The 15,799-nt window shown below is 52.5% G+C and overlaps 1 protein-coding gene across 1 annotated transcript in view; it reads left to right on the plus strand.

The window, feature by feature from the left end:
• Positions 1–15,798, plus strand: part of notch3 (notch receptor 3) — a 40,767-nt gene extending 24,969 nt beyond the window's left edge. Inside the window, exons 11-33 of the mRNA XM_062532853.1 lie at positions 537–770; positions 878–988; positions 1,197–1,389; positions 1,676–1,821; positions 2,277–2,510; positions 2,765–2,920; positions 3,276–3,504; positions 3,794–3,995; positions 4,236–4,392; positions 4,710–4,894; positions 5,008–5,140; positions 5,388–5,642; positions 5,776–5,888; positions 6,135–6,682; positions 7,084–7,416; positions 7,802–7,950; positions 8,374–8,602; positions 9,165–9,255; positions 9,612–9,780; positions 9,965–10,263; positions 10,570–10,717; positions 10,877–10,974; positions 11,297–15,798. Coding sequence (XP_062388837.1) covers positions 537–770; positions 878–988; positions 1,197–1,389; positions 1,676–1,821; positions 2,277–2,510; positions 2,765–2,920; positions 3,276–3,504; positions 3,794–3,995; positions 4,236–4,392; positions 4,710–4,894; positions 5,008–5,140; positions 5,388–5,642; positions 5,776–5,888; positions 6,135–6,682; positions 7,084–7,416; positions 7,802–7,950; positions 8,374–8,602; positions 9,165–9,255; positions 9,612–9,780; positions 9,965–10,263; positions 10,570–10,717; positions 10,877–10,974; positions 11,297–12,841 — 5,957 coding nt within the window. The 3' untranslated portion in view covers positions 12,842–15,798. The remainder of the gene's footprint in view (positions 1–536; positions 771–877; positions 989–1,196; positions 1,390–1,675; positions 1,822–2,276; positions 2,511–2,764; positions 2,921–3,275; positions 3,505–3,793; positions 3,996–4,235; positions 4,393–4,709; positions 4,895–5,007; positions 5,141–5,387; positions 5,643–5,775; positions 5,889–6,134; positions 6,683–7,083; positions 7,417–7,801; positions 7,951–8,373; positions 8,603–9,164; positions 9,256–9,611; positions 9,781–9,964; positions 10,264–10,569; positions 10,718–10,876; positions 10,975–11,296) is intronic.
• The last annotated feature ends 1 nt before the right edge of the window (position 15,799 follows it).

Genomic DNA, 15,799 nt, shown 5'->3' on the forward strand with positions numbered 1-15,799 from the left:
AAGTTTACAAAGAGGGAAGAAAAAAAAGTTTTTGAGGCTGGGGGGGTGTGTGACTGTATGCTTATGTTTGTGTGGGTCTGTCTGTGTGTTAGCTGGAGTTGAAGGGGTGGGGTGGCCAATCGAAAAAGAATTTCAATGAAGCAAAAGGAAGTTTTCAGAGCAGAGAGACAAAAAAAAGAGATATCAAAGGGATAACCCAAACAGTACCAAGGAAAAGACCGTGGATAAAATGAAAGAAAAGACCAGGACGGGCTGTTCTGGATGGGTTGAAACGTGAGAGCGCGTCTGATATGTCTGCAGCGGTTACCCTCGCCGGTGAACCGTGAGAGGAAATGAAAGCTGACGCTCAGGAACTGCCCCGCTCCACGGAAAATAAAGAGGAGACGCTCTCCGCGGCCACCTGATCCCCTTCTTCGCTAACACCTCCAAGAAAGCCTGGGAAAAACCTTCCCCAAATATTGATCTTCCTTTCTCTCTCTCTCTCTCGCTCTCTCTCTCTCTCTCTCTCTCTTTTGCTTCGTTCTTCTGCTGTCCAGGCTTCGAGGGGCCCCTGTGCGAGAGCAACATCGACAACTGCCGGCCCGACCCGTGCCACCACGGCGCCTGCATCGATGGCATCGCCACCTACTCCTGCAACTGCGAGCCGGGCTACACGGGCTACCGCTGCGAGAACCAGCTCAACGAGTGCCACAGCAACCCCTGCCAGAACGGCGGCAAGTGCGTGGACCTGGTCAACAAGTACATCTGCCAGTGCCTGCACGGCACCTCAGGTGAGAAACGGAGACGCGCCAGCTCGTTTCACGTCGGTGTTTTAGTCTTTGTCGTGTCCGTTTGGTGACTGACCGCATGTGTCGTTTTTTTTCCCCCCCAAACGCAGGTGTCAACTGTGAGCTCAACTTTGATGACTGTGCCAGCAACCCGTGTGAGTTTGGCATGTGCAAGGACGGCATCAACCGCTACGACTGTGTCTGCAAGCCTGGCTTCACCGGTGAGACCTCTTTTCCATCTTGTGCACCCACAGACTTCACACGTCACACAAATACACTGTTTGGGGCCTAATATGGTCCAATTAAGCCTCAGGCCTGGTTGGATCCTAAAGGAATGATTGTCATGTAGACGCTCTAAAGACGATCCTAAAGATCTATCTCTCTCTCTCTCTCTCTTATTTTTTCTCTCTCTCTCTCTCTCTCTCTCAGGCCCGAAGTGTAACGTGGAGATAGACGAGTGCTCGTCCAATCCATGCCGTAACGGCGGCACGTGTGTTGACGAGGAGAACGGCTTCCACTGCCAGTGTCCCGAGGGCTTCCACGAGCCCTACTGCTACTCCAAGGTGGACGAGTGCGCCAGCAACCCCTGTGTCAACGGGGCCTGCAGAGAAGACCCCAACGGGTAAGGATCGGAATGAAAGTTCCACACACACACCGACTATAAGAGTATTTGTGGGTGCACACACAGGTTTAAGTACATATGCAATGCCCTTGTGTTCCTGTAGTTAAGCTGGAGAAGTTGCGAACACCACCACGCATATGGGTGCAGTGTCCATAGGGTTGCACATATTAAAATATATACGTTATCTGTGCTGTATCGTAAAGGGACGGGGGATGAAGGTGTCTGTGAAAAGTGAAATGTTGGAGCTCTGTGGGACTGAGTCTTTCCCCTTGCGTTCTCCCCACAGCTATAGGTGTGACTGTGAGCCTGGATGGGTGGGGAAGAACTGCGACGTCAACCGGAACGACTGCCTGCCCAGTCCCTGCCAGAACGCCGGTACCTGCATAGACCAGCTCAACGGTTTTGTCTGCAAGTGCCGCCAGGGCTTCAAAGGTGAGCGTGCTCAGTAGAGACTCGGGACACTCAGCCAGTGTAAACTGAACGGAGTGCCTATGTGTAAACATGCGAGCGTAATAGCTACTGGAAGGCCCCCTTCAAATCGTCTAAATATACAGATTCTAAGAGCATCATAAACATCCGAACGCAATATGTGTACAGACAGAGTCAACTCTAAATTAGGGAGCATCCAGATGCTTTATTTTCCATAAATGACCTCGGCTTCTGTTCAGGCCACTTGTGGAATCCCATCTAAAATGTCTGCCTGCTGGAGCTCATGATTGACTTGGGCTGGAGCTCCTCCTAGTGGCAACTCTAGGAACAGCAGGCTGCAGAGATTGTGTTCTCAGGGTCTCAACACGACTATTGCGTGCTCAGGGTAGAACAATCTAGAACAATGTCTGTTTGACCTCTCTGACTTCTCTGACCTCTTTGACCTCTGTCTCTCTCAGGTAACCTGTGCCAAATGAACATCAACGAGTGCTCGTCGAGCCCGTGCCTGAACGGCGGCACCTGTGTGGACGGCGTGGCCAGCTTCACCTGCCGGTGCGAGCTGCCCTACAGCGGGCCCACCTGCGCCGAGGTGCTCACGCCCTGCTCGCCCAACCCCTGCTCCAACCACGCCCAGTGCCTCCACACGCCCGACTACCTGGGCTACCAGTGCAGCTGCCAGACTGGGTGGCAAGGTGAGGGGAAAGCTCCTGACGTCCCATCAAATCACCACCCTCTTAAGTTTAAACAAGTGTAGCGATAGTCATGGAGTCAGACTGACTGACTGAAACCTTTTGGGTTTATAGCCTTTTGCTCAACGTGTAGTGTGAGTTTAGTGATTTGAGCTTTTGAGTGTCACCAAATAGACTGCAGTGACCTGAATCTCTTTCTATGGAATGAATCCGCAAGCGGGGATTAAACCTGGGTGTGTGTCTTTCCACTCCAACAGGCCAGCTGTGTAACGTGGATGTGAACGAGTGCTACCCCTCCAACCCCTGCAAGAACCGCGGCACCTGCACCAACACACTCGGGGCCTACGTGTGCTCCTGCCGCGCCGGCTTCACCGGGCCCAACTGCGAGACGGACATCAACGACTGCTCACCCAGTACGACATCCCTTTCCTCTAGCCGTCTATGGCCTTCCGATTTTGTTCATTTTGTTTAAATTAGTTTTCCTGAGGCTCAACTGGTAGAGAAGCTAGCAACATACACAAGAATGGGTTTGATACTCAGGGGATACATACTGTACTAATAGATAGATAGATAGATAGATAGATAAATACTTTATTGATCCCCAAGGGGAAATTCAAGTACATTCAAATACAATACAGTAAATTCAAGTACAATACAGTATGTACACTGATGCTATAGGTCACTTTGGATAAAAGCACTTGCTAAATGAATGTTGTTATTTCTCCTTCTAATAACTTCCTCTCCTACTTCTTTCCCTCTTTCCTCCAGGCCCCTGTCTGAATGGAGGCTCGTGCTCAGACGGCGTGAACAGCTTCCAGTGCAGCTGCCTGCCCGGCTTCACAGACACGCGCTGCGCCGTGGAGGTCAACGAGTGCCAGAGCGCCCCCTGTAGGAACGGAGGCACATGCACCGATTATGTTAACAGCTACACATGCACCTGCAAGCCCGGCTTCACGGGCATCCACTGCGAGACCAACATCCCGGACTGCACCGAGAGGTGGGTAACGGAATCGGAGTGTAACAGAACGTTTAGAGAAAAAAAGAGAATGTAACGTAGTTCTAACATAGTTCTTACATGCAGCAACACATTGCATTTATGTTGTGCTTTTGAAGGGGCTTTACAGTGAAGGGGGAAACCTCACCAACTCCACTGCAGGCATTTGTTTATTAGAGATGGCATGTTCTTGTTGCACAGGGTCTGATTTGCATGTTAGACACCCTGTGTGTGTATATGTGTGCGTGTGTGTGCATGTACTGATCGTGACTAATTATCCTCACTCTTGCAGCTCCTGCTTCAACGGAGGCACCTGCACGGACAAGATCAACGGCTACACCTGTACGTGCCGCCCCGGGTTCACCGGCTCGCACTGCCAGTACGAGGTGAACGAGTGCGACTCGCAGCCGTGCCTCAACGGAGGCCTGTGCCAGGACGCCCTCGAGTCCTTCCGCTGCTCCTGTCCCAAGGGCTACTCGGGTGGCAGGTGCCAGGTGAGTCACTCCCTCGCAACTCCCCTGAGACCCCCCCAGAAATGTGCTGAAGACTCGCCATTAGATTAGAAAGCGATATCTTAGCATTTCTAGTTATGTCTTTTGGCATTGTGTAGGTAGCGTAACACCTTTAAGGGTAAAAGCTTGATTCGTTTGGGAGGCTTGTGTTTTGTTTTGGATTGTGAATGGCACTCTAATAAAGTGTGTGTGTGTGTGTGTGTGTGTGTGTGCCATCTGCAGAACCCAGTTGACTGGTGCCGGCGCTCCAACCCGTGCCAGAACGGCGGCCGCTGCCGTCAGAAGGACGCCGCCTTCACCTGCGAGTGTATGGGTGGCTGGTCGGGCCGCTACTGCGACATCCCCGGGGTGTCCTGCGAAGTGGCCGCCGCTGACCGAGGTGCGTGAAGAAGACCACCATCACCACTATTTTGTGTTTTTGTGTTTTGTGCACCACTATCTTGGCAAGAAAAAAAAAGTCCACTGCAACCAAAGTTATGTTCGCATTTCTTTATTTAAAGACGGTTCTAAATAAAGACATGGGAACATAACCTTGGTTGCAGCGGACCTTTTTTTTCTTGCTTTAGTTCTTGCCTTTTGTCCTGTTCCCTTTTTGTAACTGGATGTGTGCGCTCTCATTGCCATTTCTATGCCCACCCCTTACCCCGGGTCATGTCTCCTGACTGTACGCTGTGTTTGTGTGTGTGGTCCCTGCAGGCTATCAGACGGACGAGCTGTGCCACCACGGTGGGCACTGTGTCAACACGGGCAACACGCACTACTGCAAGTGCCCGACCGACTACATGGGCAGTTACTGCGAGAGCCAGGTGGACCACTGCGAGGACAAGCCCTGCCGCAACGGCGCCACCTGCAGGGGATATGTGGGAGGATACACATGCGACGTGAGTCCCAGACCATTACACACAGTGTCCCATGAGGAGGATGTTGGGCATTAATGTACGCAAAGTTTTGTAAGCCTACGTGGACTAACTTTACTGTTCGTTCTCTCTCTCAGTGCATGCCAGGCTACCATGGCGAGAACTGCGAGATGGAGATTAACGAGTGCCAGTCTCACCCATGCCAGAACGGTGGAACATGCATCGACCTGGTGGGCCATTACATCTGCTCTTGCCCACCTGGCACTCTGGGTAAGAAAGCATTGTAGACATTGTCTTACTATGGAAATTAACTGGTACTTATTTATTACTGGTATTGGTACTTATAATGCGTCTGTTTTGTACTCATAATTGGCTTTACAATAGCTTTACAATAGTTGTAAATAAGCAAATCGGATGGTACTGTATAGCATTAGTACATTGGTACAGTCATACCAAGACATGGGATTCTTGTCATAGGATGACTCCTGATTCATGTATCTGATGTGTGTGTGTGCAGGTGTGCTGTGTGAGATCAACGAGGACGACTGCTCCATGCCGGCCAGGCCTCGGGGCACCCCCAAGTGTCTGAACAACGGCACGTGCGTGGACCGCGTGGGCGGCTACCGGTGCAACTGCCCGCCCGGCTTCACCGGCGACCGCTGCGAGGGCGACATCAACGAGTGCCTGTCCAACCCCTGCAACATGGGCAACAGCCTGGACTGCATCCAGCTGCCCAACGACTACCAGTGCATCTGCAAGCCGGGCTACACAGGTACTGTAACGCACTGCGTTCCACTCGGACACACTTCAGTCGAGTTGTCCACTTGTGTGGTCAAGTCCTCTGTAGTAGATGGGTCGTATGTGGATGACCTGAGTATAATTTGTGTTTTTTTTTGTCTGCGCAGGTCGACGGTGCCAGAACCGGTTCAGCGTGTGCGAGTCTCAGCCCTGTCAGAACGGGGGCGCCTGCTCGCTGTCCAGCAACACGGCCTCGGGATACGCCTGCACCTGCCAGCTGGTACGTCCTGTAGAGAGCCCTCCGCAGCTCTGTCGTCTGTCAATAAAGTCCCCCTCCTCTCTTCCACCCCCCCCCCCCCATCTATCTCTATTGGTCAGTCTGGGTCAGTCAGGGTCAGTCTGTCCAGTCTGTATGTTTCAGCAGTGTCCTGCTTTGTTCTCTCTTCTCCATTCTTACCTCTAATGACTCATCTTCTCCTCCTCTTCTCTCCCCCTCTTCTCTCCTCCTCTTCTCTCCCTCGTTCAGGGCTACACCGGTGCCAACTGCGAGCGCAGCATGTCGTGCCGCGAGCTGTCCTGCTACAACGGCGGCAGCTGCACGCTGACCACGCGCGGCGCCCGCTGCTCCTGCCTGCAGGGCTACGCCGGGCCGCAGTGCCAACACCGCAGCAACGAGGGCTGCTCGGCCCAGCCGTGCCGCAACAACGGCCTGTGCACCGAGGAGACCACCTTCCCCTACTTCCACTGCCAGTGCCAGCCGGGCTATGGCGGCAAGCGCTGCGAGCAGCTGACCAGCTCGTCGCTCCCGGGGCCCAAGGCGCTGCCGCCGCCGCCCGCGTGCCCGCTGGCCGACTGCCCGGGCAAGGCCAACGACGGCGTGTGCGACAAGGAGTGCAACACCTTCGCCTGCCGCTGGGACGGCGGCGACTGCTCGCTGGCCGCCAACCCGTGGGCCAACTGCCCCGACCCGCACTGCTGGCGCGTCTTCAACAACAGCCAGTGCGACGAGAGCTGCAACAACGCCGACTGCCTCTACGACAACTTCGACTGCCGCAGCAAGGAGAAGGTTTGCAAGTGAGTGTCCGCCACTGTGCAGGGTTTAGTTTTCGGGTCTGTTGCCATTTCTGTGTGGTTGTTGTGAGCGCATTGAGACAAAATGGCCACTGTTACACCTCAATGTTACGGTTGCTCCACATTGATACTAAGTACCATGTATTTCAACATTTTGTACTTTTTGAGAAGTACTGCAATCATATAATACTTTTAATGGTTCTTAAGGATAATTATGATGTGGGTTATGGTGATATTAATGTCCATCCCCATATCTTGATGTCAAAACCTGTTTGTACTGTACGTTGCCTTGGATAGTAAAGCGAAGCAAAGCACAGTACTAATCTGCTCGGACTAGTGAATTGACTGAATTAGTCACAGTATCTTAACCGTCATCTCTACCTCTGCCACGTCCACCTCCACAGTCCGATCTACGAGACGTACTGCATCGACCACTTTGCGGACGGCCGCTGCGACCAGGGCTGCAACACGGAGGAGTGCGGCTGGGACGGCCTGGACTGCGCGCAGAAGGTGCCCGAGAACCTGGCGGAGGGCGTGCTGGTGATCACGGTGCTGCTGCCGCCCGAGGAGCTGCTGCGCACGGGCACGGCCTTCCTGCAGAAGCTCAGCGCCATCCTGCGCACCAGCCTGCGCTTCCACCTGGACAAGAACGGCGAGGCCATGATCAAGCCCTACACCAAGCCCTACATGCGCCGCCTCAAGAAGAGGGAGCTGCAGCCGCAGCAGGAGGTCATCGGGTGAGTGGGGAGGGGGCATGGTGTGATTTGGCACTGCCAGGGGGGGTGCAGGGACTGTGTGTGTGTGTGTGTGTTGTGAATGTCAATTCAAGTCACTTTTATTTATATGACATCAGGTGTGCCACGGTTGTTGCCAGCAAAACAGCAAAAAACGACTACTAAAGTGTGTGTGTGTGTGTGTGATCTTCAGACATTCTACAGTTCTTGACAACAAAATGACAAGCAAATGAACTTGCCTGATCTTGTTGGCAGGCTTTAAAGTGGACATGCAAGATTTGAGAAATATGAAGAACTCTAAATTACATCATGGTAGTCATGGGAGAGTGGATTGGCTTTGAAAAGGCTCTCTAGCGAGACGATCTCTCATGTCTCTCCTCCTCCGCAGGTCTATCGTGTATCTGGAGATCGACAACCGGCTGTGCTCCCAGGGCTCCGAGGACTGCTTCCCCACGGCCGACACGGCGGCCGAGTACCTGGGCGCCCTGCACGCCACCGAGATGCTGCGCTTCCCCTACCCCATCAAAGAAGTCCGCAGTAAGTTAGAGCCGCTGTGGTCAACCGTTAACGTCTGGACACTTCTCAAAGAGCGCTGGTGGTATTGTTCTGAATTAGAGCAAGCGAGTGTTCAAAATGTAAACAAAGCGTCACTGCCCCTCCTTCTGTCTCTCTCTCTCTCTGTCTGTCTGTCGTCTGTCTGTCTGTCTCTCTCTCTCTCTCTCTCTCTCTCTCTCTCTCTCTCTGTCCTTCTCTCTCTCTCTCTCTCTCTCTCTCTCTCTCAATTCAATTCATAGAGCTTTATTGGCATGACTGGAAGTGTTACAGTGTTGCCAAAGCAGTAGTTACATCAAATAATTAGAGAGAGAGTCCATGTCAATTGTTGTTATTATTAATACTAATGTCTCTCTCTCTCTCTCCTTCTCTCCTTTTCTCCTCTCTCCCTCGCTCCTCCCCTCGCAGGTGAGCCGCTGCCGCATTCGCCGGAGGAGGTGCCGGAGTGGGGCAAGCTGCTGCTGGTGGGCGTGGCGGCGCTCTTCCTGATGGTCATCCTGCTGCTGGGCATGCTGATCGCGCGGCGCAAGCGGGAGCACAGCACGCTCTGGTTCCCCGAGGGCTTCTTCCTCAAGAAGGAGGCCAGCAGCAACAAGAACCGCCGCGAGCCCGTGGGCCAGGACGCCCTGGGCATGAAGTGAGTCCCGGACACACGAGGCCGTTCTCACACACACACACACACACACTGTGGGTGGCGCTCAAACTCTCTCCTCGATCCTCGGTGCTCGGTCCTCGAGGGACGTTCCCACTGATCTATAACTGGATAGGCGATAGATGATAAACCATTGTTGCTGCCCCATCATTCTTTATCTAGATCAGTGAGGACGAGGATCAAGGAAGAAAGGGAGGGTGTATAAAAGACCAAATGAGAAGCACCCACTGTGTATATCCTGGGAGACGTTTACATCAGTTGCTTCTTTCTGTGGAATGTAATGATAGGTGTGAAAAATAATATCCTTATAGGATGATAAAGACTGTTATCTATCTATCTTTTTATTCTCACAACCTGGGATTTTATGACCCCCCCCCCCGTTATTTGTGCCTTGTCACCACTAAACAACCTCATAGCTCTGTTTTGCAGGGATTATAACATTTGTGGTAGAATCGTAGTCTATATCGCTCACACTTTGCCTTGTATTACTGTGTTACTGCATCACTGCGTCCATGTTTGTAAAGTCTTTTTTCCCTCCATTTTACAGACACATGCCTAAGACGGTGGAGGAGTCTCTTCTAGGTGACCACAGCGACCAGTGGATTGACACAGACTGCCCTGAGGCCAAGAGACTGAAGGTAGGTGCTGGAGTTGATGGCTGGCAGATACCGATGGGTACTGAGGGCACTGGAGAGTAGTTTAATGGACAAGGGCCTGGTCAGAGGACTAACGTGTAACAAGGGCCTGGTCAGAGGACTAACGTGTAACTTAAGTATATCTTTTTGGGGCTTTTTGCCTTTATTCGTATAGGACAGTAGAGAGAGACCGGAATTAAGCGGGAGAGAGAGAGATGGGGTGGGATCGGGAAATGACCGCAGGTCGGACTCGAACCTGGGTCCCCGTGGGCACTTGGACCCGTACATGGCACGAGCACTGTAGCCTGTTGCGCCATAGTGGCTCCTGACTGACGTGTAACTGATTGACTGGTTCACAGGTGGAGGAGCCCAGCATGATGTCGGACAGTGACGACCCAGTGGACTCCAGACAGTGGACACAGCACCATCTGGCGGCCGCCGACATCCGCATGCCCCCCTCTATGGCGCTCACGCCCCCACAGGGAGAGTTCGACGGCGACTGCATGGACGTTAACGTCCGAGGACCTGGTACGTCACGATTCCAAACCCCTACATTCTTTTTCTTTAACGGTCAGCCTGAATGTTTTTGTTTGTTTCTTTCTTTTTTAGTTTTTCTGTTTTCCCTCTGCGTTTGTGTTTGTTTTTGTCCATATTTGTTTTGACTATCTATTTATATTCAATTTGTTTACTTATTTTGTCTCGTCCACTCCAGACGGCTTCACCCCGCTCATGCTGGCGTCGTTCTGTGGCGGCCTGGAACCCGAGGTGGCGGAGGAGGAGGAGGAAGAGTCGTCGGCCAACATCATCTCGGACCTTATCTACCAGGGCGCCTCGCTGGCCGCCCAGACGGACCGCACCGGCGAGACTGCCCTGCACCTGGCCGCCCGCTACGCCCGCGCCGACGCCGCCAAGAGGCTGCTGGACGCCGGAGCAGACGCCAACGCACAGGACAACACCGGACGCACGCCACTGCACGCAGCTGTGGCCGCCGATGCCCAAGGAGTATTCCAGGTAAGACACACACACACACACACACACACTCACAAACACACACACAAATATGTATATTTGCACAAGAATATGCAAACACACACACGATATGCAAATATGCATGCATTCATGCTTGCATGTCCACATACAGTATATACAGCATATAAATGTCAACTTGGACATGCTCACACATACATCTCTACCCAACGTTCAGCTGACGTTCCCTATACGTTTGTGCCCTTATGTCTGCTGTACACACACACGCCTCCAGGGCTCCTCTTCCTCTATGTGACTAATCTCTCCCGTGTGTCCCTGTGCGTCCTGTAGATCCTGATCCGTAACCGTGCCACCGACCTGGACGCCCGCATGTACGACGGGTCCACCGCCCTCATCCTGGCTGCCCGCCTGGCAGTGGAGGGCATGGTGGAGGAGCTCATCACGTGCCACGCCGACGTCAACGCCGTCGACGAGCTGGGTAAGCAGCGTAATGTTTTGAGGGCATTTTTAGCGTGACTGTATAGGTGATGAATGCAGTGTTTTGAGTTTGGTTATTTAAACGTGACTGTATAGGTGTTGATGCGGTGTTTGCGTGTGGTGGTTTTAACGGTGTGTTTGTGCTGGTGGGCTTGTTCAGGTAAATCTGCCCTGCACTGGGCTGCTGCCGTCAATAACGTGGAGGCCACCATGGCCCTGCTGAAGAACGGAGCCAACAAAGATATGCAAGATCTGAAGGTAAACAGTCAAGCTGATTTTCTCTACCTTACCCCCCCCCCACACTCCCTCTCTCTCTGTCCCCCTCTCTCTCTCTCACACACACACACACACACAGACACACACACACACACACCTTCTCTCACTCTCACACTCCCTCTCACTCATTCTCTCTCTCTCTCTCTCCACCTCTATCTTTCTCACTCATTGACTAAATATCTGGGTATGTATGTACATGGGTATAACGGCGTAAACTGTCCAATGTCCGTCGCCATGGGTATAACTGAGTAAACTGCTTGATGTCCGTTTCCTGACGCCACCTCTCCTCTGTCGCCCCCCTCAGGAGGAGACCCCTCTGTTCCTGGCGGCACGCGAGGGCAGCTGCGAGGCGGTCAAGGTCCTCCTGGCCCACTTCGCCAACCGCGAGATCACCGACCACATGGACCGGCTGCCGCGCGACATCGCCCAGGAGCGCATGCACCACGACATCGTGCAGCTGCTGGACGAGTACAACACGGTGCGCAGCCCGCAGGGCCACAGCGCCGCCGCCCACCACCTGGCCGCCGCCGCCGCCGCCGCCGGCCACACGCTCTCGCCGCTCATGTGCCCGCCGAGCAGCTTCATGCCCGGCCTCAAGACCACGCCGCAGGGCAAGAAGAGCCGGCGCCCCGGCGCCAAGGGCTCAGGGGGAGGGGGCGGCATGGGCGGGCAGCACGGCGCCATGAGCCTGAAGGAGTCGGCCAAGGCGCGCAACAAGAAGCTGACGCTGGACATGCAGAGCGCGCTGCTGGAGAGCTCGGTGACGCTGTCGCCCGTCGACTCGCTGGACTCGCCGCACGGCGGCGCCAGCAACGCCGGCTACATGACCAACCCCACCTCGCCCGTGGCCATGCCCTCGCCGGGCATGTTCCACACGTCCATGTCGGTGCCCGGCACGCCCATGGTGCACGCCGGCATGCTGGACGCCGGCGGCGGGCCCTTCGCCGTCTCCCTGGCGCAGCTCAACGACCTGAGCGGCGCCGACGGCCTCTCCATGCAGGCGCGCGTCTCCATGGCGTCGGCGGTGGCGGCGGCCAACCAGCACGGCTACGTGCTCAACTCGGGCCAGCTGGGCATGAGCATGGGCATGGTGAACCCGGTGAGCGTGCCCTTCGACTGGCACGGGCGCATGACGCCCTCCTCGCAGTGCGGCCCGGTGGTCAGCATGGTGCACCCCATCAGCAGCCAGGCCGGTCTGATGACGCCCTCGTCCACCATGGCGCAGGGCGGCCTGCTCATGCACCAGCCCATGTTCCGCGGCGGGCAGCCCGCCATGCTGCAGCCCACGCTCGTCTCCTCCACCCCCACCAGCCTCAGCCCCGTCAAGCTGGCCTCCATCGCCGAGCAGCAGCAGCAGCAGCTCCACAGCCACTCACTGGCTCGCATGGGCACCTCCTCCCCTCCCACCCCCCAGCAGAGCCAGCCCCCGCCGGCCTTCTACCAGCAGGCTCCACAGCAGCCCCAGCATAGCCCCCAGGCAGCGCAGGCACAGGCCCAAGCCCAGGCCCAGGCAGCAGCAGCAGCAGCAGCAGCAGCAGCCCAGCCACCCCAGGGTCAAGGCCCCCAGGCCGGAGGCAGCAGTACGGGGCTGGAGGATTACCCGACGCCACCCTCACAGCACAGCTACACCTCCGCCATGGATGCCACCCCCAAGCATTACCTGCACCTGCCCAGCGAGCACCCGTACCTGACCCCGTCCCCGGAGTCGCCTGAGCCCTGGTCCAGCCCCTCCCCGCAGTGCGTGTCCGACTGGTCCGAGTCCACCCCGAGTCCGGCCGTGTCGGGCCCGGCCCAGACCCAGATCCCCCACGTCCAGGAGTCCAACGGGAAGATGCAGGTGTTCGCGTGAGGAGGAGAACCTCCCCACCCTCGCCGTCACAACTTCGACACATTCCCAACCCCGACCCCCCTTTTTCCCCCCCTGTCGCCTGAAAGCACCAGAGCCAACGAGAACCGAGAAGGGAGCTCTCGTCGTGGTTCTGGTTTCGTTTTTTTATGAGTCAGCCAGCTTTCAAGATTTTGAATTGGGATCCGGATTGACTGTGTCGCGTCAAGAAGACCGTCTGCTGATATTGCGTGCAGAGATAAACAAAAAGAGTAAAGGGAAAAAAAATGTTGTTATTAATTGTCTTAAAAGAAAAGACAATATGATGAAGTAAGACTTATTCTGTCTCAGATGGACTTGTTTTTTTATTATAAAAAAAAAGTATATGAAGAAAGCCACGTCTTTTATTTCAAAGACTTGGGGGACACTTTCCTGAAACTAACAAACTTTAAGTAGACTAAGAGAAAAAAAGCAAATGTTGAAGGAAATTCCTTTCTTTTTTATTTATTGTTTTCTTGTGTTCCTCCTTTTTAAGAAAAAGAAACTGCCTGGTGGGGCGTTCTCTCCCTCTCTCTCTCTTTGTCCCAGACGAATGGTCACTCACTGATCCAGATCTGTTACTTTTCACCGCCCTTAGCAGAACCACTGCGGTTATTCTCTAGTATTACGTAAGGTCCGGTTTACTTTCATGTTGTTTTGACAAATGAAACCAGAATATGAGGATGTAGTCCTCCTTAAGGTGATTCTTTTTTTAATTAATATTATTATTTTGGGCATTTTGTTTCTCGTTTGTGACATGTTTTCAGTCAGTACTGCAGATTTGTTTCTAATTCTCTGGCATGTAATAATTCATGAAGCAGAAGTGGCCAGTATTGATTACTTTTGGCATTTTTGTTCCTTTTGGCTAGGCCACAAACTACAGTTGACTCACCACACACTGAACGAACATATTATTCAACTTATTCCTGTCTTGTGAAGTCCCACAGAGATGAGATGGGTTTAGTGGCCTTGGGTCGTAGAGTGATGGAGAGAGAGAGAGCACTCACTTTTTGTTATTTATTTTGGCCACATAAAAACTGATTGGCACTACAAAAAAACTACAAAAATGGCGTATGCTAGGTAAATGTCACTGATTGCAAATTATGTTGAACAAAAAAAAATATCTTTAGTTTAAACCCATTTCTTTAGGTATGTATTACGTGTAAGAATGTATTGGGGCATCTCTGAAGCACTTCTCGGGGCGAACATGAGGGCGGCGCTAGTGAGCTGGGCTCTCCCTTCTTGCAGTAATACCAGTTACCACATGCTCTCCCGGTCAGCCGTCAGAGGAAAGCCAGGTGTGATTCTATGAGATGCCCCTCTCCAATTACCCCTCTGTCTTATCCTCTCATGGCTCTGACAGTCCTGGGCTCAGTACCAGAGTATTTAGTATTTCAGAATAAGTATTTATGACCGCATAGCTCACGTTTTTTTTTTTTTCTGCCATTACTAAATCAGCCAGTCACTGCCTTTTTTATAGTTCTCTGTTTTTTGTTATTCATTTCTTTTATTTGTTTTTATTACAATGATGTACTAAGCTATTTTTTTCTTGTTGTTTTTTTTTCTTTCTTCCTTATTGGCTGCTGCTCGCTGTCACTCTTAAGTGTGACACCCGTGTGTCTTCTGAAAACATTACTGCTTCCTCCTTCCCTCTGCCCCTGACCCCCCACCCCATCCCCTGCTCGTGTGGAGCTGCAGTGTATGCTGCTACCCAACTCGCACTGTGCCTGTCCCCCCCTCTTCCCATTAGAGTGCTTCCTCTCTTGCCCTCAGAGACTCTCACTGGCCTCTCCACTTCCCAACCAGATCCATTTTTTTTAAAATGTCTGTTTGACGCAATGTCTGATGCCTCGTTCTCCGACCAACGTAGATGACCAACGCACGCACGTGAGAGGGCACAATAATAATAAATAAATAAATGAAAAATAAAATTAGTTTTATTTTTTTTCCTCCCCCCTCCAGTCTTCCGTCAAACCTCCAGGAGTTTTTTGGGAGGCTGCGTTTGACTGGAGGGCTGCCCAGGCAAGGAGGGCCTGTGGCTGGGGAGGGCCGGAGGCTGCTAGTGCCCTGTCACTCCTCAGGGAGGCATTATAAGGCATGCAGGTACCGGGAGTGGGGGTACGTCCTGCTCTACCCCCGCCCCCCTCCCCCTGCATCTTTAGCAGTGGTTCAACCCCCCTCCACACCAGCCAAGGAGGGAGAGGGCGTCTTGTGCACTGGAGATGATAACCTTGGATCCTGGAGCAGGAACACTGCTATGCAGTGCTGCCCTTCCCAGATTAAATTAGATTGTTTTTTTGAAAAAAAAGTATAGGCGTTCTCTTCTCTCGTGAGTTCATCTTCTAGGCCCCCCATGTTTAAGATTGATCGCACGGCTGCGTTTGAGTCATCTGTCGTCATCTTCGGCGTCTTCCATTATTTTTCTGGTTGTCTCTCGAGGCAATAGGTACTCTGCCACTGTTCTCAGAAATTGCCATTTCAAAGCATGTTTCTGTATTCCTGGGGCACTGATGACTGTTTTATTTTTGTTTTTTTGTTTTTTTTCCCAACTGCATTTCTGTTTCTGTTTCGACATTCCTTTCAACACTCCTGTCTCCTGTACCAGAGCATTTCATCAACCCCATTATCTACATGTAAATATGTTTGTCTTATTTAGATCTACTTGTTTAAGAGTCTTATGTTGCTAAAAATGATTATGTACTAAAATGATAATGTACTTCCAATTAGCCTTACTGTTGAAGCTGAGAGGACTGATATTTTATTGGTCTCACTTTATTAGATCGGATTAGACATTTTCTGTTTCATTATTAATTTCTATACTTGTTTAAAAGTAGTTTTTTAAAAGAAATATTGTTGTATATAAACACCTTTTCACATTGTTTCTCTCTACAAACAAAAGTTGTAAAATAAGGTACTTCTAATAAAAACAGTAGGGATCTACAT

This window comes from Sardina pilchardus, chromosome 3 (genome assembly GCF_963854185.1).
Source record: "Sardina pilchardus chromosome 3, fSarPil1.1, whole genome shotgun sequence".
NCBI classification, from domain to species: Eukaryota; Metazoa; Chordata; class Actinopteri; order Clupeiformes; family Clupeidae; genus Sardina; species Sardina pilchardus.